The sequence below is a fragment of the Mytilus californianus genome, unplaced genomic scaffold (genome assembly GCF_021869535.1).
Source record: "Mytilus californianus isolate M0D057914Y unplaced genomic scaffold, xbMytCali1.0.p SCAF_7, whole genome shotgun sequence".
Taxonomy (NCBI): domain Eukaryota; kingdom Metazoa; phylum Mollusca; class Bivalvia; order Mytilida; family Mytilidae; genus Mytilus; species Mytilus californianus.
In genome coordinates this window covers 36,281,559-36,307,563 of record NW_026262723.1, presented here as the reverse complement: position 1 = coordinate 36,307,563, position 26,005 = coordinate 36,281,559, and the positions used below count along the sequence as shown (strand labels likewise).

The following is a 26,005-nucleotide window of genomic DNA, read 5'->3' as shown; positions in this document are numbered from 1 at the left end:
ATTTTGGTCATGACAACTTATTTGTAGATCTTACTTTGCTGAACATTATTACTGTTTACAGTTTATCTCTATCTATAATAATATTCAAGATAATAACCCAAAACTGCAAAATTTCCTTAAAATTACCAATTCAGGGGCATCAACCCAACAACAGGTTGTCAGATTTGTCTGAAAATTTCAGGGCAGATAGATCTTGACCTGATAATCAGTTTTACCCAAAGTCAGATTTCCTCTAAATGCTTTGGTTTCAGAGATATAAGCCAAAATCTACATTTTACCCCTATGTTCTATTTTTAGCCATGGCGGCCATCTTGGTTGGTTGGCGGGGTCATCGGACACATTTTTTAAACTAGATACCCTAATGATGATTGTGGCCAAGTTTGGTTAAATTTGGCCCAGTGGTTTCAGAGGAGAAGATTTTTGTAAAAAGCTAACGACGACGGCGACAACGGACGCCAAGTGATGAGAAAAGCTCACTTGACCCTTTGGGTCAGGTGAGCTAAAAAGCTAACGACGACGACGACGGACGACGGACGCCAAGTGATGAGAAAAGCTCACTTGGCCCTTTGGGTCAGGTGAGCTAAAAACAAGAGGCTCTCAAGAGCCTGAATCGCTCACCTGTATTTCAGAGGAGAAGATTTTAGCAAACTTGATGAACAAATTGTGTAAAATTGTCTTTAAAGGGCAATAACTCCTTAAGGGGTCAATTGACAAATTTGGTCATTCAACTTTTCTGTAGATCTTACTTTGCTGAACATTATTGCTGTTTACAGTTTATATCTATCTATAATAATATTCAAGATAATAACAAAAAACTGCAAAATTTCCTCAAAACTACCAATTTAGTGGCAGCAACCCAACAATTGGTTGTTCGATTTGTCTGAAAATTTCAGGGCTGATAGATCTTGACCAATTGAACAGTTTTACCCATGTCAGATTTGCTCTAACAGCTTAAGTTTTGGAGATATAAGCCAAAAACTGCATTTGACCCCTATGTTCTATTTTTAGCCATGGCGGCCATGTTTGTCGATGGATCAAAACTTCGGATATAATTTATAAACTAAATACCCTAAGGAACATTCAGTTAAAGTTTGAAGGTATTTGTTCCAGTAGTTTTAGAGGAGAAGATTTTTGAAATAGTTTACGACGACGACGACGGACAACGACCGCCAAGTGATGGCATAAGCTCACATGGGGCCCTTTGGGCCCCAGTGAGCTAAAATGGGGGGTTGGGGTGACCGCAGGGGACTCCCCCTCAATTTCATTTGATTTGTTCTATTGTCCCATTCAAGAATATATATGGTTTAGGGGTGGGGATCTCAACTGTTTACAAGTTATCAAAAAGAAGGGGCTGGGGGTGACCCCCATGGACTTCCCCTATATATCATTTGATTTGTTTTATTGTCCCATTCAAGAATATATATGGTTTAGGGGTAGGGATCTTGACTGTTTACAAGTTTTCAAAAAGTAGGGGGGTGGGGGTGAACCTGGGGACTCCCTAAATATTTCATTTGATTTGTTTTATTGTCCCATACAAGAACATATATGGTTTAGGGGTGGGGATCTCAACCGTTTACAAGATAAAAACACATTCTCAAATTGAAAGGGGGTGGGGGTAAGAATATATATTGTTTAGGGAGACTTAATTATCTACAAAATGTCTAATAATGAACAGTAAATTTCAAATTTCATTTATACAGTCCTACCAGTAAATTCAAAAATTATATATACAGTCCTACAGATCTTATCAGGAAACAGAAAATTTTCAAATAAATCTGTCACTCTAATGATATTAGATGCTAAGATATAACCCAGATCTAATTAATAATCAATAATGTAATTAACTTCAAAATGTCTAATAATATAACTTATAATCATTACCACTTAGGAAATAGATAATTGTCAAATAAATCTGTCACTCCAATTTTTATTGTGAGATAAGACATTATGCTTAGTCATAAAAAAGATAACAAGAGTAAAATTCCACTTTTGGATATTAAAAATGGCAATAACTCACAAAGGAGATATACTAATATCTTGAAAATTGAACTAGACCTTTATTAAGTCCCAGGAAACAACATATTTAAATTTGAAAAAAATTTGTTAAGGCGTTTTCATGTTCTTGTGCTGACACTGTTTGGCTAGCCGCCCGTAGATCCGCCCAGCCACCCGCCGTACATCATCATTTTAATAACCGATATTTCCTACGAAAATCTGGTTAATGAGGTTAAGGTCAGATGGTACATGCCAGACATGAACACTTGAAAATCATTCAATATAACAAGTATAGTTGACCTTTTGCTTATAGTATCTCAGAAACAGATTTAATCAGGAAAACATAATATTGAATAATGAACCATGAAAATAAGGGCAAGGTCAGATACAAATGCCAGACAGACATATTCACCTTGCAACAGTTCCAAGCATTAAATATATTTGACCTATTGCTAATAGCATCCAAGAAGAGGTCCAAACTACGGAAATGTAACACAAACCAATGAACCATGAAAATGAGGACAAAAACAGATGATACCTGCCAGACAGATATGTACACCTTAAAATCATTCCATTCACCAAATATAGTTGACCTGTTGCTTATAGTATTCAAAAACAGACCAAAACACAAACACCTAACATTGATCGATGAACCATGGAAATGAGTTCAAAAGTCAGATGAAACCTGCCAGACAGACATGTATTCCTTACCCACAAACCAAATATAGTTGACCTATTATTTACAGTATCTGAGATACCAACTTGACCATGAAAGCTTAACCTCATCACTGATCCATGAAATAGCAAAAATACCAAACTTTAAGGCATATTCAAAAAGGGGTTGTCCATTAAAACTGACAAAATCAAACACTATCAATCAAAGGAACTGCAATATTCCTGACAGCATTCCAGAAATCATTTGTTCAACATTTTTAACTAGAGGCTCTAAAGAGCCTGTGTTGCTCACCTCGGTTAATTTACATATTCAACATAGGACACTCACCAACATTGTAGACAAGAATAGAATTTATGACAAAAATCTGTTTTGCTGATAATTAAGTCTGTTAAGTTTCTTTCTATCTTCTTTAGTTTTTACTCAAAACACAAAACAGGGTAAAAAAAATTCTAATTTAAGGACAATCACTCCTCTAAAGAAAGACAGTATACTAAACTATATTGGCAAAATTTGACTTGTTAGTAGATCTTGCCTTGCTGATAATTTTTTGTGAATGTCTAGTTATCTATTATAATTTTTATAATTTAAGGCAATATGCAAAAAAAAATGGTAAAAATCATCATTAAAGGAAAATAACTCCATTAAGGAGTCATCAGACAATTTCCTCTATGTTGTCTTAATTGTAGATCTTGTCTTGCTGATCATTTTTGCTAATTTATGATCAGCAAGACAAGTTTCAATCTATTTATTATAAATTTTAAGATAATAGGCAAAAGAAATTGGTAAAAATCTTCATCAAAGGGCAATAACTCTATAAGAAATCAACTGACGATTTATTTGTAAAGCTTGTCTTGCTGATCATTTTTGCAATATAAATTTCTCTCTATCTATAACAGATTTCAAAATAATAGGCAAAAATGAAAAAAAATGATAAAATTTGTCATTTAAGAGCAATAACTACTACAAAAAGTTGTCTGGCAGTTTTGATGTACATGTATAATTGGTAGAGCTCAACATTCGGATCATATCTGCTTTAGTCAGATTTTCTCTATTCATAACTGTTTTCAAAATAATAGACAAAACTTGAATTTTACCCCTATGTTCTATTTTCAGCCATGTCAGCCATCTTGGTTGGCAGGCGGCGTCATCAGACACTTTTTTTGAACTAGATACCCCAATGATGATTGTGTCCAAATTTGGTTAAATTTGGCGCAGTAGTTTCAGAGGAGATTTTTGTAAAAGTTAACAGACGACGATGGACGACAGACAATGGACGCCAAGTGATGAGTTTGTGTGAAAAAAATCTGGATCTTTGCCAAGAAATGAACAGGATTCATTCTTACCAAAATGCTGGAATTAACAGTGATAGTTTGAGCCCTTCAATAGACATGATGAAAAGTAAAATATGAAACATGAACAAATGATATTAAAAGCACATAGGCACAACATTTTTGAAATTGAACTAACAATATTACTGAACTCAGGCTTGTATAGTCCTCTGTTTTATTCTCCAAAATTGAACCTGCTTGACAGGTGTGCGGATTATAGAGTACAATTAGCAAGAAATTAAAGAAAAAATTAGATTTTGTGGGTTTTGTTTACGTTCCACCTTGTTTGTAATGGAAATTGTAGAGGGCGCTCTTATCATTTTCAAAACTAATAATTTACCTCATCCATATTAATATGCAATTTTTATTCAAAATCAAATATAAACTGATGAATTTTAAAATTAAATGCTTCACTTCAAACTTCTTGTTTCTTTTCACTGTATTGCATAAAATAAACTGGAATCTCTTGAAACTAATGGAATGAAAAAAGTGTACAAGTCAGCCAGGAACCAGCTTATGCATTTCGATGTATAATACTCCAAAAAAGTAATCAGTTATTCCTTCTGTTTTGGTGTTTCATACTGACGCATGTGATTTGATTTAGTTTAAGATCCTTCAAACATTAATGTGAAAGATATGTTAAACATCATTTTACTTAAGGATGGAACTGTTTTACTTTCAAAGTTGTATTCCAAGTGATATCTTTTAAGTATGGATTTTCCGTACTCTCTCACCATATTTATTTTCATTTACCGGTACTTATTTACTTTATTTATTTGAACTTCCAGTATAAACATAGAAGTTTCTCAATTTTTAGTTGTTGTGATTTTGATTTATTTCAACACTCTTTAAGAGTTATAGAATTGTTTACAAGCATTTTCAATTTCTATTTGATGATGGAAAACAGTTTTTCCATGAAAACACAGCAAACGATCACACATCATTTGAAATTATTTTTTTACCTGAATTTTTGTGGCGAGAAGGAGGTGCGGGCAATGTACCAGTGCAAAATTTACAAGACCAATTAAGGTAGCTTGTGCAATCAGCTCTTTACATTTTGAAAATGCTTTTAATTCAGAAAGTGGTTTTCATGATAGAAAGTAAAAGAATATGACCAATGTCAATAGACAGCATTATTTCTATCTAAAGACAATAACATTCTTTTTAATTATTTTGCAATTCTGCCTTGAAATTGATAAATAAAAATTGAATCTAATCATATCTAAACAATACTAACCTCCACAGGTAGGCAATATAAATTTCTTCCTTGGATGTTCAAAATTATAGACTCCCAAGGCTCCACACTTGTATTTTAAGTTATGTTTTATAGATAGTGCTTCTCCAGAGGGACAATTTAATCCACAAATATGTTTACTGTTGGGACAAAACTCTACAACTGCATTAGTTTGTGGCACCTGACATTCATCAGCATCTGTAATCATACACAATATCTTACAGAATTAATATTATATGGAATTAATATTATATTATAAATTTTCTTATGGTTGTGGCCTGTTATCTATTTCTTGCATGAAGAGATATTTCTCGTATCCCACTGCAAGGAGTGTGATATGAAAAAGTAATATGAAAACTGCGTTAATTTGATTGGCTTATCCAGCATCATGAGTAGATATTACAACATTTCCAATGGCCATTAGGTCATTGTTGACATCAAAGGTAAGGACGATGAACATTTCATCCATGGCAATGGACATATGTGAATTCTTAAATAATATATACAAAACACTCACACTTTTCTTTTGGTCAAATTTTCATACATTCCGAAGCGTATAAAAAGTTTACAGTTTGACGCCACAACAGGACAGATGACATCATACTGGTATGTCTAAAAGACTAGATCAACGATTCACTGAATTTTTAATTTAACACAATGAAAGTGTTGACCATAAGAGAAATAGGTTTATAACAACTAATGAGAATTGGATATCATTTGATATAAACTCTCGTTATTTAATTTAAATAGTAATAATAAACTTGCCAAAGGCGTGTATTATAAAATTAAATACCTAAGAGTTGATATCAAGCGATATCCAAATATTTACATTTACATTACTTTACATAACATATATAACATAACCTAACATTACATTACATTACATCGAACAGATCTAGAAATGTAGTTTATGCAAATAAAATTTATGGAACAAAAGCCTCTGTTAATCGACCTTTACAATGAGATGGTTATCCATTTTTTTTCATAATTCCATAAGATTTTATTTTAAACCATGTTGTGTGTTTGTTTATTCTACATTGGCTAGAGGTATACGGGGAGGGTTGTGATCTCACAAAACATGTTTAACCCAGCCTCATTTTTTCGCCTGTCTCAAGTCAGGAGCCTCTAGCCTTTGTTAGTCTTGTATGTTTTTTTAATTTTAGTTCATTTATATGTTTCTGAGTTTAGTGTGATGTCCATTTTCACTGAACAAGTACACATTTTTGTTTAAGGGGCCAGCTGAAGCCCGCCTCCTGGTGCGGGCTTTTCTCGCTGTGTTAAAGACCCATTGGTGGCCTTGGGCTATTTTCTGCTCTTTGGGTAGGGTTGTTGTCTCTTTGACACATTCCCCATTTCCATTCTCAATTTTATTCATCCTCACATGAAAATGACCTGTCCAAATTGAAAAGAGGTTAAGTCAGTGGTGAACTATTATTTATTATTTTCATGTAATATGTTTGCTATTTTTTTTTCATGTGCTTTCTTGCTTTAAACATATTTTTCACTGTATTTCGTGAAAATTGACAAAAAGCAACATATTGCTGAATTTTATTATTCATTCATTGCAAAATGACCATTTATGTCCTGTTTGTAAATGCACATAACCTCCCCTTTTTCCAATTTGTATGGCGATGACATGCATTGTACGTTTAAAACAGCCGAGAAAAACAATTTGGCGCTTTAACAGAAGGAAGGATAACAAAAGGGAGAACACAAATATTGTAATAAAGCTGAAGTATGCAGAAATTCTATACATAATATGTCTTGTCATATGTTTTTGAAAAAAATCCCAATATTTTCACATCAAAAAACTGGAAACCAACAAATTAAAAAGCACTGGCCTTGTGTTTGAGGTGAAAGGAATATGGTTTTCTCAGTATGATAATTTACAAAAACATAGAAGTAATGTGGTCAAAGGTGACAAAATGATACCTATTTCCTTGAAAAGTCCATGATTTTGTAAGATTGAGATAAATTCAATAAATTGTGATAAGGGGTAGAGGAGGAGTTGCAGAAACATAATAGGTATTCTTCAAATAAAGCAATGGCAAGGTCATTGCTTTATTAGGGGAAACCAAAAAATTGTTTTGATAAAAAACATAATAATAATAAAACTATGACAACATTTTTAAGCTATAGACCCACAATAGAAGCCAAGAAAAATTTAAATAAAAGTTTTCTACTCAAGGTTTATCAGAGATATGTAATGATGAACAGGGTCCACTGGTTAGTAGACCTCCTTTCGTAGTGGCTACCAAGTTGACAATAGAGAACACATTAAAATGACTCTCTGGGTTGACTGATCATGATCAAATTTTATATGGAAAGTTTTTAGGAGAAAAGTTTACACTTGTCACCATCAAAGTTCAATAAAAATGAAATCAAGGTCAGATGAACCTAACAAAACAGACATGTTCACCTTGCAATAATTACATACATCAAATATAGTTGATTTATTGCATTGCTGATAGTATCTAATAAAAGGACATCAAGTCTCAACATTGACAACTGATCCATGAAATGAGGACAAGGTCAGATGAACTATGCTGGAAGGACATGCAGAACATATAATCATTCTATACAATAAATATTGTTGACCTCTTGTTTATAGTATCCGAGAAAAGGACTTTACCAAGAAATCTGAATATAGAACAATGAACAATGATCAATGAAATTGAGGTCAAGTCAGATGAACCATGTAAACAGACATATCCACCTAACATTCATTCCATGACATACTCCTTTTAGTAATAACTAAGAACGGGTGTCATATATGGAAAATCAACCTCAAAGAGACCCTGGTTTCAATTTACAGAGGGTTCAATTATCCATATGACACCAGACTTCATCAAAACTAAAGGCTCTTATGTCCATCTTCAACAATGGACACTCTCCAACATCAGACTAGAATATAATTCATCTCTAAAATCTCTTTTTTGATGATTTTGAAATACAGATTATTTTTTTGGTTTGCACTTTCTCTCTATCTAATCTATTAATTTTATTCCCCAAAAAAACACTAAAAAGAGTAAAAATGGTCATTTTAACTCCTATCAAAAGAAAACTGACAAGTTCATCTATGCTGATCTATATGCTGATCTGGTCTTGCAGGTCATTTTTGCTGCTTAAAGTTTCTATCTATCTTTTATTGTTGTCAGGATAATAGGCAAAAATGCAAAAATTGTCAATTAAAGGCAATAGCTCCTTACAAGAGCTGATAGACAATTTCAGCAATAAATGCCTCATTTGTAGAGGTTGTCAGTTGCTTACCATTTTTGCTTTTTAAAGTTTCTATTTATCTTTTAGTTTTCAAGATGATTCGCAAACAACAAAAAAATAGGAAAAAATGGTCATTTATGGCAAGGAGTCATCTGAGGATTTCATATGTTGACCTATCAACAGATCTTGTCTTGCTGATCATTTTTGCTATCTATCTATTATAGTTTTCAAGATAATGCTGTAAGCTGAAAAACTGTTGTGTGCAGTTATTATTGGGAATTTTGAAGAATGGACAAAAATGCAAGATAAATTATAGCAATTTCAGGAAAATCTGCATACAAATTTCCGTATCAGATTATAGTTTTTATTATTGCGATAATCACCAAGTAGCATTATTCGCATTGATAAAAACCTCGCAATCATTTTTGAATTTACAACAGGCAGAAACACTAAAATTGTCATTTAAGGGCAATAACTCCTATCAAGAGTCAAACTGACGATTTCAGCAATAATTGACTTATACAGATCTAGATTTTAAAAACATCTAATAAAAAATCATTAAAGGGAAAATTCACAATTTTTTACTTATCATCTTATTATGTTCTAATACCATAAAAAAACATATTCATCCAGTTTTATCTGGATATGATCACTAATAAAGAAGAAAATTAGGAATTATTAATTTTATTTTTTCGAACTTCCTGACTTCTGTGACGTAGTTTAAGGCTCATTGCATGCCTGGAGTGGATTTAATCTCATGTTAAGACTTGTTCGTTAATCATCTAATAACGCAATTTAAAGCGCATCGACGACTATTTTGCGTATCTATTAACGAACTAATAATTAAGTGAGTAAAGTGATCAGCCGTGCAACTTTTTACATCAAAATGTACGATTTATATTTTAGGGATTTCTGATATGATTATTGTATTAAAAGTAAATCATACACTAGAATATTTTTATGAATTTTTTTTCCGACGGATATGTTGAACAAACATTTATAACTGAAAGTGTAATAAAAATGCATGTTTGTATCCTCACCTTTTACTTCAGTCAAGGATTTGTCTTACTATACAAATCCTGGTATCAGTCTAGCAAACATTTCCTGCTAGTACTGTGTATATATAATGTGTATTATACTGACACTACCTGGTTAAGGCGTGGTTAAATTCAGGATAATTAAAAGATTAGCATTATGTAATTTTAATCTTTTGATCTTCACTAGAGTGTTGTTTGGCCTCAAGGGCTCACCGTTTCAGGTGTGAAAAACATGAAAAAAAAATGATAAAAGAGAAGTGTGCGGGTTTTGAGACAGAAAAAAAAATTATTATTTGGGGAGGAATATGGTGGCAAAATACCTGAATCGCCGTTATATATATTTTTTTTAATATTTTGCGTTAGCTCAGTTTTTAAATAAAAAGGTGAGTATTTTGTTGTAACATCGAAATTCTGAATTACTTTCATTTAAATTATTCTATAAATAAAAATGGCCCACGAAAACGAGCGTATAAACCAAAAACTGTACTATTTTAAATTATCATCAGTAACCTTGAATATTTAAATGTGCAGAGAAAATTATATCAGTTACATTAATATAGTTTGTTCCGTCCAAAGCGATTTACATTTACCTAATAGGGAATGCCTTTTTAAAATATTTTAAATCTCACAACGTATAAATACTTTAGCTATTTGACCAAAGATGTTTAAAAAAAAAATAACAGAATCAATCTAACGTCAAATAAATTTTCAATGTGCTTTATATCTTTTACCTTTGCAAGACTTATCATTCATTCATAAACCCACTCTAAACCAGAGACATATATACACATATATATGTCTGTCTAAAATGATAAGAATACTCCTAAAGCGGACAAGCAATATATTCTTTAAATTTCTGTGATTTAATACCAAGAAAAGAAAAAAATCCCTAAATTAATTTGATACTCAATATTTTTCCTGGAAAATATTCACATCCTCATTCGGTCTGAAAATAAGATAAGAATTTGGTATACAGAACATGCAGAAGTGTGAATGTTATAAAACCTTGTTATATCAGAAACCATTATAAATGTGAACCTGTATATGTAAGACCTCATGGGACGTCACCTAACCACATACAGGTAATATACAAGTAGCTCTGTTATACCTTAATCACTACCGATACAGAATGTACCAATGCAAAGAAAATTCTGATGATTGTGAAGCATGACCATTCATGATTATAGAGGAGTCTCAGGCGGGGGATTGCCGGAACGATTTAAATTCTGACTAGATTTTTTCTCTCAATTTATTAAAATCACTGAACTAAAAAAAAAAAAAAAAACTACGTCCAAGAACAGAATTCTTCTTGTAAATTCATAAATACAACGTTCTTATTTTGTAACTTTCGATAGACTTTACCTGTCTCTGCGTTAACTTATAAAAATAACAGGAAAATATAAACTTGAAATAGATTGATGATGAATACTATGCAACTGCAGCACCCCTTTTTATCACAGCGTACATGCATGTATTTTAATGATTTTCCGTTATTTCGATTAAGAATGACAATTGTACGTAAAATCGTATAGTTGGTGAGACTTTTTCTACCAGATATGCGACTTTTCGTATTTATATTTTCTCTTATATTACTCTCATTTAATATTTTATGCATAAGTGCAATGTTGGGAATGGTTTATTCCCCCACAAGCTAACTAAATAAATTAATCAACCCCCTAGCTGATCAGATGTTAATACAACTACTATCAGTCTATCCGGAGTGAATTTTCTTTATTTCTTCAAATATAGGCTTTTTGGGGATCATTAGTGTAAGTCCAGTGGCATATATATAACATGCATGTCGGAACAGGAAAATTGACATAAGGTACTAATAGAACCATGTTCACATTATTATACATTATACCCAACAATTGTGATGATGACGAATTTCTTAGACTGTTCGAGAACAATCTAATTGAAATATAAATCTGATTTTACTATGGCCATAACTTCTATGAACCTGGGACTATTATACTAGTATAATAGTCCCAGGATGAACCAAACCAAGTTAGATATCGACCTGTATTTAATTCAGATTGGTTCTGGATGTTTCTCTCTTATATTCAATATACAAGTTTATATTTTAAATTGCGGCTATCTATAGTTCCATAACTTTCTATCTAGGCGTATAAACCAATGATCGACAAGTGCGTACATTTTTGTTAAATCAATATTTGTATGTTTCAAAATGTCCATAATTATTGACAACGAGTATATACTTACATTTTCCCCAATTTACCCTTGGAAAATATGTAAATAGATTTTTATTTTATCAAATCTTTTTTTGGAATTATTTAGATTTTCATAAATATCATTCTTTACACCAGAAATGTTATTTGTAAACAAGCGTATGAGTTTAGTAATGACTATAGTATATCACTATCGGACATGCAAGACAAAGATGTATATTACACCTGATAGTTTTAAAATGGAAAGTTACAAGTTATCGGCCGTGTACACTGATCAATACCCTCAGAAGTGAAGTGATGCATGAACTTGCGTTATGTAATTGTGTAATAAGAATTATTAGCTTGACAGGAAATCCCTTGAACACTGGACGTGTCACCTCACAATACCTCTGGGAATAATTCCTTCAGCCATGCTGGTGATCAGATAAGGGAAGGTCCGAATTTATTTAAATATGTTTATTACATAAAACTAAAAGAATTATGAACAAATTAGATTTTTCGAAAACAATCTTACATGGAACACTAATTTTTTATTTGAACTTTGACTTTTTAACTAATTCCTATTTAAATTTCTTGTTTCAAAAACGACAGACCATAGCGGTTATTTAAAAAAAATAATTACATTTTCCGTATCAAGTTAGTTAGGAAAGGTTGCACAATCATGTCTATTATAATCATTTTTGTAAACCGGTTAACTGTTTATGCTTTCCTTGTCGAATAAAACAACCATACGCTTGACAAGACATCGACACTCAATTACGACTACATTAGGTTACTGCTGGTTTTGGTCTTTTGTGGTTTATAGATATCAAGTGGTTTCGTAAACCGGGAAGATGACAAAATGGCGGCATGCAGAGAATTGATACTCTCAAATTTAAAATTGATGGTGATCTCTTATCTAGCAGAATAAAACTTTAATATTTATGAATTTGTGCTTTTTTATACATAATGAACATAATATCATTTTTTCATTTTTTTGAGAAGTTTCCCTTTAAGGAATAGTCCACTTTATACTCACATTTAACATATACTTTAAATCTACAAATATCATAATTCATGGCTTCATCATAGGCCACAAATACTTCATTGCTGCTACCATATATATACAATTCATCTGAAAACAAAAGAACAATAATAATAAAACAACAACTCTCCCCTGACACAGCAGATATTTTTTCTGTCAAAGTGCTACATGTATAAATTCAATAATTTTCCAATGAAAATCAAGTGTAAATATCAATCCAGTTTTCACAATTTTACTCATATAAATTTTTGATTAAATTTTCATAAAAATCTTACAAGAAAGTTAGGCAGGAGTTTGAACTATTGACACAACCAATATTAAGCACTTAAACAATACAAGGAAAAATGAATACAAAATGTGAAATAATTTAACAAAATATTGTTAAAAAAACATGGGAAGGGGTTTGGGGATAAGCACTGAAAGGTGTGTATAGCTTACAGCTTAATCATATGAGGAAAAGTAGTGGTGTTTTATAGATCACAAGTCTGCTACCAATAAGTATGCATAATTTCACAAATTCAAATTTTATGCCTTTTTGCATGAACTGGCTCATTTTGTATTTTTTTTTATAAAAACTTGAGTGTATTACATATCTATCTATCAAAAGGTTGATTTTGTATATTCTAGTATGGACATCAGAATCTGGGACATTTTGACCTGAAACTTACCATCATGAACTGATGTATTCACATATTTTACATCTTCATTCTTCATGTAATTATTTTTCAGGCCTGTAAATGCTGTTAGACGTTCAGTACCATGCTTTGTTTGATCCTCAGGACAGCTTATAATTGGTTTGGTCCTATCTGTATAAATTGATCAAATAAAATATAATAATGTTTTTCTTCTTCATCAAAATGTTGCCTTTATATATAATAAGCATGCTTTTTAGGTGGATTTTTTTTTTTTTTTTTTGATTCACAGATTTGGTCTATATATTCTTTACATTTTTGCACCTGTCCCAAGTCAGATGCCTCTGATCTTTGTTAGTCTAGTATGTTTTTTAATTTTAGTTCATTTATATGTTTTGGAGTTTGGTGTGACATCCATTTTCATTGAACTAGAACACATTTTTGTTTAGGGGCCAGCTGAAGCCCTCTTCAGGATATGGGATTTTCTCGCTGTTTTGAAGACCCTTTGGTGGCCTTCGGCTGTTTTCTGGTTAGGTTGTTGTCTCTCTGACACATTCCCCATTTTCATTCTCAATTTTATTTGAAAACAGTTTCATTATAAAATATGGTTGAAGATGGTCTTTTCAGCCTTTTCAAATCACCAGAAGACAAGCCCCTTCGATACAAATTTTAATAGGTTCGATTCAACTTTAATTGGTGATTCTTACCCAAGTTATTGTATTTATTAATTCTCACAAGAAAAATTCTTTAAACAAATTTATAAAGCAGTGTTTTCAGATACAAAATCAAAAGAAAAAGGTTTTCCAAAATTTCAGTATAAATAATTTTGATAAACTAGAAAGCAGTTTATAATCTTAATCATTCAATCATTAATGACATTGGTAAACATGATTAAAAATGATAATATGCAAATTAAGTTACAATTTTTTCAAACAAGAGGCTCTCAAGAGCCTGAATCGCTCACCTGTATTTCAGAGGAGAAGATTTTTAAATGTAAGCAAACTTGATGAACAAATTGTGTAAAATTGTCTTTAAAGGGCAATAACTCCTTTAGGGGTCAATTGACAATTTTGGTCATATTAACTTTTTTGTAGATCATACTTTGCTGAACATTATTGCTGCTTACAGTTTATATATATCTATAAAAAAATTCAAAATAATAACAAAAAACTGCAAATTTTGTTAAAACTACCAATTCGGTGGCAGCAACCCAACAATGGGTTATTCGATTCGTCTGATAATTTCAGGACCGATAGATGACCAATTAAACAATTTTACCCCAGTCACATTTGCTCTAAAAGATTTAGTTTTTGAGATATAAGCCAAAAACTGCATTTGACCCTTATGTTCTATTTTTAGCCATGGTGGCCATGTTTGTCGATGGATATAAACTTTGGATACAATTTATAAACAAGATACCCTAAGGAACATTTAGTCAAATTTAGTTAAAACTACCAATTCGGTGGCAGCAACCCAAACATGGGTTATTCGATTCGTCTGATACTTTCAGGACCGATAGATGACCAATTAAACAATTTTACTCCAGTCACATTTGCTCTAAAAGATTTAGTTTTTGAGATATAAGCCAAAAACTGCATTTGACCCTTATGTTCTATTTTTAGCCATGGTGGCCATGTTTGTCGATGGATATAAACTTTGGATACAATTTATAAACAAGATACCCTAAGGAACATTTAGTCAAATTTAGTTAAAACTACCAATTCGGTGGCAGCAACCCAAACATGGAGTGTTCGATTCATCTGAAAATTTCAGACCTAATAGATCTTGACCAATTGAACAATTTTACCACATGTCAGATTTGCTCTAAAAGCTTTAGTTTTTGAGATATAAGCCAAAAACTGCATTTGACCCCTATGTTCTATTTTTTGCCGTGGGGCCCGTGTTTGTCAATGGATCAAAACTTCGGATACAATTTATAAACTAGATACCCTAAGGAACATTTAGTTAAAGTCTGAAGGTATTTGGCCTAGTAGTTTCAGAGGAGAAGATTTTTGAAATAGTTTACGACGACAGACGACGGACAACGACGGATGCCAAGTGATGGCATAAGCTCACATGGGGCCAAAAGGGCCCCAGGGAGCTAAAAAGTTGCAGGGTAACAGCTTAAGTTTGGAACAAAATTGATAGAAATTAAGGGAAATTATTTGGTTGATGTAAACTTTTTGGAAAGGAACCTTCCCTTCAATAATTTTATAAGGTACCTTCATTTAGGCAATCTGGGAAACCAAGATCACAGATACTTTCATTTCCAGCACCACTGGGTACTATTCTAAATGTGGACTTTGTTAATACTATGTTGGTCCATCCTTGTTTTAATTCGTTTGATGGCAAATGACTGATGCTGTCTTTAGCCTTGAATATGTCTATATCTTTGAAAACTGTCTTGTAGATCCTAAGTTTTGATATTCTACCATGAGTATCTGCAGATCCAATTATCATTTGCATACTGAAAATAAAAATAGGAAAATGCTATAAGTTTAGGGATTTGAAATGCCATTGCTTAAAAGAGAGACAGTTACTTTGCTCAAATCATATATTCCCTCTTACCCCCCCCCCCCCCCCCCCCTCAAAAAAAAAAAAAATTGTCACTTAGGTTTCTTCTGATTGGAAGTAAAACCTTTGCCAAAATTTGGTGTCTGGTGTTTTGCTGTGCAGAATGTACAAGTACACATCCACTTACAGTCGGAAAGGCAATGTTAAATCTGATGCCTCATGTAGAGAGAGTATCATGACCTATACACATTAAGAGCCCATGTAATAACTCTTTGAGGGGTCGGTAGGAGGCCTGTTGCAAAGTTTGTAGTGGCAGTCAAAATTTACTAGACCTTCATCCAGGACAACTTCTATTACTGCACCTATTGTTAATTTGTTCTGGTATTGAACATGCATGAAACATTTGCCACTGGATGTTCAGCAACCAACAATTAATCAATCAAATCATATATTAATTTCCTTTTTTAGCAAGATGTTTTCCTACTATTTAACAATAGCTAGAGCCATAGGTCAAAAGTGTTGCAGCACTTGAAAATTGCACTATATTTTTTCATACAAAGCCACATTTAAAATCAAGATTGCCTTAAACTTATTTCAATTCAGACAATGATGAAATTTACTCTGTGAAACTCATAAATGTAAACTGTTTTTTTTTTTTTTTTTTGTAGTTTTTATAGTTTAATCATATATGTTTTTTTCTGATGTGACATTACTGATCATGCATGAGAAATCATTATTTAAATACATGTACAAATATTGAAATTGACCTTTTAATAGTGAGCAAGCTCACAAACCCCACTTCCCCCAATATAAAAGGGAAAAGCTTTTAGGGACCTTATGGCATAGGTTATTTTTCCCTGTTTACATGAATTATGATTCATTTCTATTGAGACAGTAATATGGTCCTACTTAAATCTATTTTAGTAACTTTGACCTTAGATGAAGTGACCTCAAAATGATTAGGTATCTTCCTCTCATTATATGCGACCATATATAAAGTAAGGTTGCAATCACATAAAATGCATATAAAAACAGAAACAACAGAACATGACTTATATATAAGTTATTATTGGCTTTGAACTAGCTTTAAGTAACCATGAGTGCTTTAAATCTTTTGTCTTCATGTAAGCTGTTTCGTTTTGTGCTCCATGCTGATCTAATGAGGTCAGTCATTGCAAATTGTTTTTTATAGTTTGTTCTTATGGTGAGCTGTAAAACCACTCTCCCAGATTAGGGGAGAGTTGAGCGCTCACAAACATGTTCAACACAACTATAGCATGGATTTTTCTAGCATTCCACAGGGTCCCGCATTCGGATCCATTCCCAATGGAAAATACCCTTCATTTTTCCCAATTGTGGGAGCAAAATTCCCAAACGATCACAAAATTTATTTTCATCTTTATTATTCATGACAGCGATGTTCATTTTGTTCAACCGCTAGTTTGATGCCGAAAATCGCCAACAAGTAATGTGTAAATCCGAGTAACATTGTATCTGACTGACAAAAACAACATTGAAAAACAATGGACGCCATAAACCGGAAATGAAGAGACAATTACAATACCGGGTCAGATTCTGGAGGCGGATAAGGGTAATTCTGGGTTTGCCAATCAAATACAATAAAAAAAATAATAATTCCAGGCAGGTGACAAAATACATGCATATATGTTGATGATGAAATAATAAACACTAGAATTGAAAACCAAAAGATAAATGGAAAAAGAAAGAAAAAACAGGAAATATTTTATACAGAAACTCAAAATTACTTAGTTCACACATTTGGACTTGGATGGAGAGTTGTCTCATTGGCACTCATACCACATCTTCTTATATCTATATAACTACAATTCCAAGAGGTAATTTCTTCTGAATTTTGAAGGGCTGGTAAAATTCTGGAAGTTTCTTATTTTATTTTCACAATAAAAGATAACTTTTAATGAACATACTAAAACTCAATTCGGTATATTTGCTGTTTTCCTAATTTCATTGAAAAACGCGTGAAAAAATTCCCAAAACTGGCCAGGGTCCTTTTTCCCAAAATACCCAGAAAAACCCCTGTACAGTTTATATGTAACTCTCCCAAGTCATTAGACTGTTATGCAGAGGTTGTAGTTGGTTGCTATCTGTCATCTTTGTTTATCGTTTATTGTTGTTATAAATCATGCCATAGATTTTTCTGTTTGAATTGTTAGACAATTTGCAATTTCAGGGCCTTTTATATCTAACTACTGTAAATTCAAAAATCATTGTGTGTATTTATTATTGCGATTTTTGAAAAATAGGCAATAATACGAGACTAATAAATTATTGCGATTTCAGGACAATCTGCATACAGATATATGTATTATATATCAGAATTTCGATTTTAACCAGAAAGTTAGTAAAATGACACTACTACTACTCATTATTGCTCTCTTGAATGTCTGTCATGATCCTTCAAGAATTCTCCAAGAAACCATGAAGGGGCTTCTAGTATTAGAAAGTAATTGAAATTTTGCTGTATAATATAGGGAATAAAAAATCTGACCCTCTATTTTAATAGAATTGCATTATAGTAATGGGGGAAATAATTGGCTCCGTTTCTACTATTTGAGTTTTTGCATGAACAAGAGACATTTCTCAAAATTATTGATTTTTTTTTAACAAAAACATGAAATTAATGGACCAAATTTCACCAAAATAAAATATTCACATCTACATATTATGCAAAAAAAAAAAGAAAAAAAAAAAGAAAAATTCAAATTGCCTCCTACCTACACTTTAGGATTTTTTGTATTAAATTTGACATTCCTCAAAATTTGTAATTTTTTAAACAAAAACAAAGTTTTTTTCCAAAATTAACAAGCTGAATTGCACCAAAATATAATAAATGCAGATCTACATTTCATGCAAAACAAATAAGCAAAATTTCATTGGCCTCCTACCTAAGCTTTTGGAATTTTTGCAAAAAAAATTGTTGAGGGACAGTAGAAAAAATGAAAACTATAGAGCAGAGTAGCTAGCTCCCACATCCTTGATGCAGGTCCTTAAAATGTATATTATGTTCCAGGTTTACACAGTGAATCAATTTATGAAAATTATATAAAACACATGGCATCAATAATCAGGGATGCACATATATAAATTATCATCTAAAAACTGTATTGAATAAAAAAAAAAGTGTTTACTGTAACTTTCTGAAAAAAGAAGGGTTTGTTGACAAAACAATTTGTTTTTTATCAGCAAACCCAGATAAAACTATCTGGTTCCCTAATCATGCTAATCAGATCCAGTTTTTCCAATTACCTGTATCTTGGTTATTATCATTTTGTCGAAATTTGTTTTTGCAAGTCAGATTTATTTTCACTCATTTTTACATGACACTTGCTGACAAATTTTCGGCATTAAGCTAGTGGTTAAACAAAAAGAAAACAATTGTCATAAATACTATGGGGAAAATATAATTTGCCAAATTTTCAGTGAAAACAGTTAGGGTTGGCTCTACAAAATTAGGGCAAGTCCGAGTAAAGTGAACACAAAATCTAATTACTTACAGAAGCATAACCTAATAAAATACTTTTATAATTCTTATCTTAAATTTCTAAACTTTATGCAAGTCATAAAACATATCATTAGTTTCATGATATGCCTTTTAATCACAACCTGGATTGATCACATAGACACTGCTAAATTGGCTTGATCAAATACACAAACTTTATACTAGATACCTTAGAGATCTTTCAGGGTCTCAAGTTTGTTTGAAATTTGTTCAGTGGCTTCCAAATAGAGAAGACTTATAAAAAATAAATTGCTTCGCCAGGCGCAGCTGGATACAACCGCAGAGGTCCAACCCTGAACAGTTGGGGCAAAAATGGACACAATATTCGCGCTTGATACAGGTCTGAATTTGGATTGTATTTAAATATTTGACACATAATAGGTTTCTGACACAGAATAACTGTAGTCAAAGAACTTAGAATTGGTTATATGATTTGAATTTATATTCAATTTCTGCTTTTGTGCAATACACTGTGCCTGTGCGAATTCACCTCTCCCCCTTTTTTTTGCAAAAAAAAAAAAAAATATGTGACGAAATTTTGTTTAATTTCTGAAATCTGAAATGAGAAAAAATTACCCAACCCCTCCCCCCCTTTTCAAAAAAAAAAATTCTTTCCATCAAGATATGGTCATAATCTCAATTCAAATTACCAATAGAGTTTGCAACCATAATTACCCATTTATATACATCATAAAAGTCTTAAATAGATAATTTTAAAGCAGTGTAAGGGAGGTAGTCCAACATTGTACAATTTTGTTTTTTGATTACCTCCCTTAGCTTACACTGCTTTTAAATTGTCCATTAACCAGGAAACCCTTGTTTTTCCCCCTTTTTTGCCCCTAATTCCTAAACGGTTTGAGCCATAACCCCCCAAAGCCAATCCTAATCATTCCTTTGTGGTACGGAAACTTGCGGTAAAATTTCAGAGAGATCCATACACTTAAACACAAGTTATTGTCTGGAAGTTACAAAAATGCTTATTTTTGGCCCCTTTTTCCTCAACTGTTGGTACCATAACCCCCAAAATCAATCCCAACCTTCCTTTTGTGGTATTGAACCTTATGGTAAAATTTCATAGAGATCCATTTACTTAAACTAAAGTTACTGTGCGTAAAACAATGTGTCTTCGGACGCCAAATTTTTGCTGTCGTATAAAAATGCCTAAAAAAAAAAATAGATAAAGCTTACATGGACCATAGGGCAAGGCCAGTTGAGCTAAAAATTATTAAAATATTGTCATTAATGGGCAACAACTCCTATAAGGAGTCATCTAATATCTTTTATGTAAATGAAAAGAAGGTATATCTTGATATTCTCAGCATTTATTAAAGCGATTTGTTATTACGATTTCAGTAAATGCTGCATACAAATAAGTTTTTATTTTTGTGATACTTATTCCATCACCATTTTCGCAATAATAAAAACCATTGCAAAAATTTCTGAATTGCGGTAAATAGATAAAGGAAATTTTTTTTTTATCATTCTTAACTGTAGATCTAGTTCAAGGTATCTTAAAGATGTGCAAAACTGTCTATCCTTTTTAACATTTATATTCTATTAATTCAGAACTTACATTATATCTTCGTTCATATCAAAAGCCAATGACATCTTATCATCATCTGTCTTCTTAATTGAGTCTATGAATATCTTAACCTTTCCAGAAGGTTCCCAGGAGAATACCATAAAATGCCACTTTCCATCAGCAACATCTGTTTCATATGGAATCATGTCTGTATCTGTAGAGTTGCGAAGTAGAAGATACTGACTAGAAGCTATAAACTGCTGCATTTCAGGGTTGAAAGTAGGTAAAGATCCAATTTGTCTAAAACCAAATTTTTAAAAAGTCATCAGGTTATATGCAAAAATTACTTTTCAGACCAATTTTTAAGTTATTGAAGTGGCAAAAAGTGATTCTTTTTTAACTAAATATAATCACACCAACAAATTTGCGACTTTTTCAATCATCCTTTTCTATTTTTTTGGGGTAACAGTTTTATCTTACTGCCAATCAAACTTGAGGAACTTTAAACTAATCTTAATACCCCTTGTTACAATCAAGGTTAATTAGTTGTCTGACAACTAAAATTTACCTGTTCAGATGACAGGTTAACTATATTTTCCTACACTGACTTTTTACAGTTATTTTCTGAAATTTCACTGGTTTGCATTTATCTAATTTAGAAAAATGATTTAGATTATCATAAGTGTATATCTAAATATGATTAGATGATAAATTTAAAAAGGCAGCAAAAAAGGTTTTTGGGGAAAATACAAGTAGATTTAGGGGCAATAAAGTTTACAAAAAATTTTGGCGGTTTTTATTTTGGCGGATTCTTAATTTCCAAGTAAATATTTTGGTGGATACTGAAATAGTTGCAGTTAAAAAAAAGTCCATCAAACAAATGTCTATTGTAATAATTAAATAATTTTCCTACCTGATTGATATCTTTAATATTTATTGATTATATTCTGATCCAGTTAATCAATAGAAAACCGGTAACTTAGATATTTGTCACAGGTGTATAAACTACTTGTAAATGTTACAGTTGATTAGTTATGCTGTACTTATTAGGCTATAAAATTATCAAGAGTGAACTAACAACCTGTATGAAATGTGATGCCTGTAAATGACACGGAAACCAGGCATAGAAATCATACTTTATCCTGACGTCATTGCAATGTTTAGGGAATGCATGTCCAAGCGTAACTGAGGCGGAAACCAGGCGTAAAATTAGGCGTAATATTTAAATGAGTATGCCTGGTTGACAAAAACCAATAAATAAACCAGGCGATATATCCTTACATAATACTACATTTACTTTAAATCAATGTATTACCCTAGCTGTGTACTTTGTGGATTTGATACAAACTTGTACTGGTGCTTAAATTGCTCATTGTTTGACATAAAACTTGAAATATTAACCATTGAGGAAGCTATATAAATAAATACATATTAGACAGCTGACACTGGCTCAAATAAGAATTATGACAATTAATTTTTCTTGAAATAAAACTAGCATTTTGACCAAGTTGTTATGAAAATTAATGTCATTTGAACTAAAAAATCAATGATAATACTAGAACTGCAATATAACTTGTGAAAGTTTAAATGTTATTATCCAAGGTTGAAGGTTTCCAGAATTTTGAAATTAATGTTAAACTAGAGGCTCCCAAGAGCCTCTGTCGCTCACCTGATTCTACTTAGGTTTTGGAAATCGTGTAAAAATAGATTGAAATCATAACAGATACCCTAATAATGATTGAGGCCAAATTTGGTTTAATATTGGCCCTGTAATTTAATCAAAAGCAGAAGACTTTTGTAAAGTTTACAGAAATTACCAATAAATTCATTGAAATTGTACGCCTTATAATTTTGTATGGGTACTATATAATTTGACACTAATTCAAAAGTGTAAAATACCTTACAGAGTACCTTACACGCTTATATTATTTCATAATAATTGATAAGGGTATATAGTTTAATTAGAACTAACAAGGTCACTTTATTAAATACATATATGAACAATGCCCTTTGGCATTTATGTTGTTAAAATTAACTTGAACCGTAATTGACCTGCTCCCGCGAAAAAAGATTTTTCACAAAACACTTTACCTATTAGGGAGTACAGATCCTATGTATAAATTTTTGCAGAATTTTTTTTTTCACGATTTTCATTTACCCGCCAAAATAAGCCAAAATAAACACCCCACAAAAATAACCTGCAATCTGTTATTTCCATAAAAAAAATCCAAAAAAACAGACCCAATGGTGTCTGTGAAGTCAATGATATACTTCTTAAGCATTAATTATTTTGCACCTGTCAATATATATTATAAAAACACTGGCATGTTATTTGTCATACAGACGTTATAATCAATAATCTTGGTAACTATACATGTATATATATTGTTTTCTGTTTGGTATTAAATTTACAGTTAAGATTCATTTTGTTACATCTGGTGATCCGTTTATTTGGCAATCGCCAACGGTAGTCACCAGGTTTAAGAACATCCGTTGTTCGACCTGCTAGTCAAATGCGTTTTGTTAAAATATACTTTTTCACTTTTTTGGTCTTTTGGAAAATGTTGTTTGTGCTGTATTTAGACCCCTCTACAAAGAAATTTGTTTTGCATGCACACGTATTTAAATTGCAGTTTTTATTCGACGCAATCATAGGTTTGAACGTTGTTTTCAATTTAGACTTGTTTACATGTGTATATATATATATGTATATATATATATATATATTGACACACAAGTATGAATAAACAGAAAATGAAAACCCCAAAATGATTCTGATACAAAACTAGAGGCTCTTAAGAGCCTGTGTTGCTCACCTGATTCTACTTTGGTTTTGGAAATCATGTAAAAATAGATTAAAATCATAACAGATACCCTTATAATGATTAAGGCCGAATTTGGTTTAATTTTGGCCCCGTAATTTAAAGAAAAAATCCTGGCCCCGTAATTTAATAAAAAAATCCTGGTGACCATCTTGAACAGTAAATTGGCAACAAAGTAGCAACACTTAATCAGCACCTCATAAGGAACATTTATGCCATGTTTGGTTTCATTCCATTCAGTGCACCTCTAGAAGAACCATTGGTATGTATTTTTCATAGGGTCTTATGTTAAACTAAGTCCCCTGCTGGCGGCCATCTTGGATGATGGTTCGGCTACAAAGTAACAACACTTGGTCAGCACCTCATTAGGAACATTCATGCCATGTTTGGTTTCATTCTATTCAGTGTTTCTTTAGAAGAAAACATTTGTATATATTTCCCATAGTGTCCTTTGTTAAACTAAGTTCCCCGTTAGCAGCCATCTTGGTTGATGGATTTGCTACAAAGTAACAACACTTGGTCAGCACCTCATAAGGAACATTCATGCCATGTTTGGTTTCATTCCATTCAGTGGTTCTCTCAAAGAAAACATCGTATGTATTGTCCAATGGGTCCTTTGTTAAACGAAGTCCCCGGCTGGTGGCCATCTTGGATGATGGATCGGCTTCAAAGTAACAACACTTGGTCAGCACCTCATAAGAAACATTCGTGCCATGTTTGGTTTCATTCCATTCAGTGGTTCTCTAAAAGAAGACATTTGTATGTATTGTCCATAGGGTCCTATGTTAAACGAAATCCCCTGCTGGCAGCCATCTTGGATGATGGATCGGCTACAAAGTAACAACACTTGGTGAGCATCTCATTAGGAACATTCATGTCATGTTTGGTTCCATTCCATTCGGTGGTTCTCTAGAAGAAGTTCAAAATGTTAAAAGTTAACGACGACAAAGACAGATGACGACGACGAACGCCAAGTAATGAGAAAAGCTCACTTCGCCCTTTGGGTCAGGTGAGCTAATAAGGAGATGAGGTATGATTGCCAATGAGACAACTATCCACCAAAGTCACCTGCCTTGTTTGAAGCAGCAGTATAATTAATAAATGAATTCAAGTATGCCTATACAAATGATTGCAATGACAGTTTGATTAATTCAAAGGAATTACAGATATAGTATATATAGTTCAGTCTAGGTGGCCGTGTGGTCTAGAGCGCTGGACACAGTGCAGGCGGTGTTGTCTCGATATCCCAATAGCATGAGTTAGAATCCCAGCGAGGGAAGAACCGCAAATTTGCAGATTTAACATTATTGTGCTGATATTTAGAGTAATTATATATATATGTATATAACATATAGTGAAACCTTATTAAACTGGTAACCTATCTTAAGTAAGCTTTTGCAGGGAGAAATATGATGAATCTTTTTAGCAATCTAATCTATGTAAAATGAATGCCTTTCTAATCCAAACAAAATCGAAGTCCTTTACAGGTTTGGTTAAGTAACTTTTCATTGAGTCTTTTTCGTAATTTAACTTGTGTAAAATACATATTGATGGTCTAATCCAAATAAAATCAAAGTCGCTTAGAGGTTTGGTTTAGTAAATTTTCATTAAACATACAATGATCTTTATATTTTCTCAAACAGCCATAAAACCAATTTTTTTTCTCTATATAGATACGATATCGTATCCTCTTCAGGTCAAGGTTTGATGACATTAGGCAAGGAGTATACTTACATTTCTTCTAATGACAACAAAACAGGATTTTCTCCTGCACTTGCTAGAACTCTAATCCAAAACATGATCGTCATACTATTATTTGTGTGAGACACAATTGGATTTCTCAAATAGGCTGGCATGCCATCAATATATCTGTCCATGAAGATGTCATAGTTGTCATCAATAACTGTTAAAAAAAAAAAAAAAAATGTACTACTATGAGCTAACTGCTATTGACTGAATGTGACAAGGATTTCATTTCCATGATATATGTGCATGCCATTTAAATGATATTAGTTTTATTCCAGCTAACAGGAAGTGGAACATAAAAAACATGAAAAAGTGTTGCATAGTAAGGTAAACTATGACTTGTAATGATGGTGAAAAATATGATGAAAATTTCATATATGTGTATGACATTTCAACAAGTTTTCAGCATACAGGAAGTAGAACATCAAAAGAAATAAACTATAGGCTCTAAAGCTTCATAGGTCTATGTGCATCTTTGACCATTGACACTCTCCAACATTGTAGGCTAGAATATAATTCATGACTTAAG

The 26,005-nt window shown here is 32.2% G+C and overlaps 1 protein-coding gene across 1 annotated transcript in view; it reads right to left on the bottom strand.

Moving 5' to 3' along the window:
• LOC127710082 (uncharacterized) overlaps positions 1 to 26,005 on the bottom strand; it is a 467,780-nt gene that overhangs the window by 137,801 nt on the left and 303,974 nt on the right. The window contains exons 46-51 of the mRNA XM_052215826.1: positions 25,465 to 25,633; positions 20,960 to 21,208; positions 15,557 to 15,801; positions 13,371 to 13,508; positions 12,697 to 12,792; positions 5,237 to 5,431 (exon numbers count right to left, since the gene is read on the bottom strand). Coding sequence (XP_052071786.1) covers positions 5,237 to 5,431; positions 12,697 to 12,792; positions 13,371 to 13,508; positions 15,557 to 15,801; positions 20,960 to 21,208; positions 25,465 to 25,633 — 1,092 coding nt within the window. The remainder of the gene's footprint in view (positions 1 to 5,236; positions 5,432 to 12,696; positions 12,793 to 13,370; positions 13,509 to 15,556; positions 15,802 to 20,959; positions 21,209 to 25,464; positions 25,634 to 26,005) is intronic.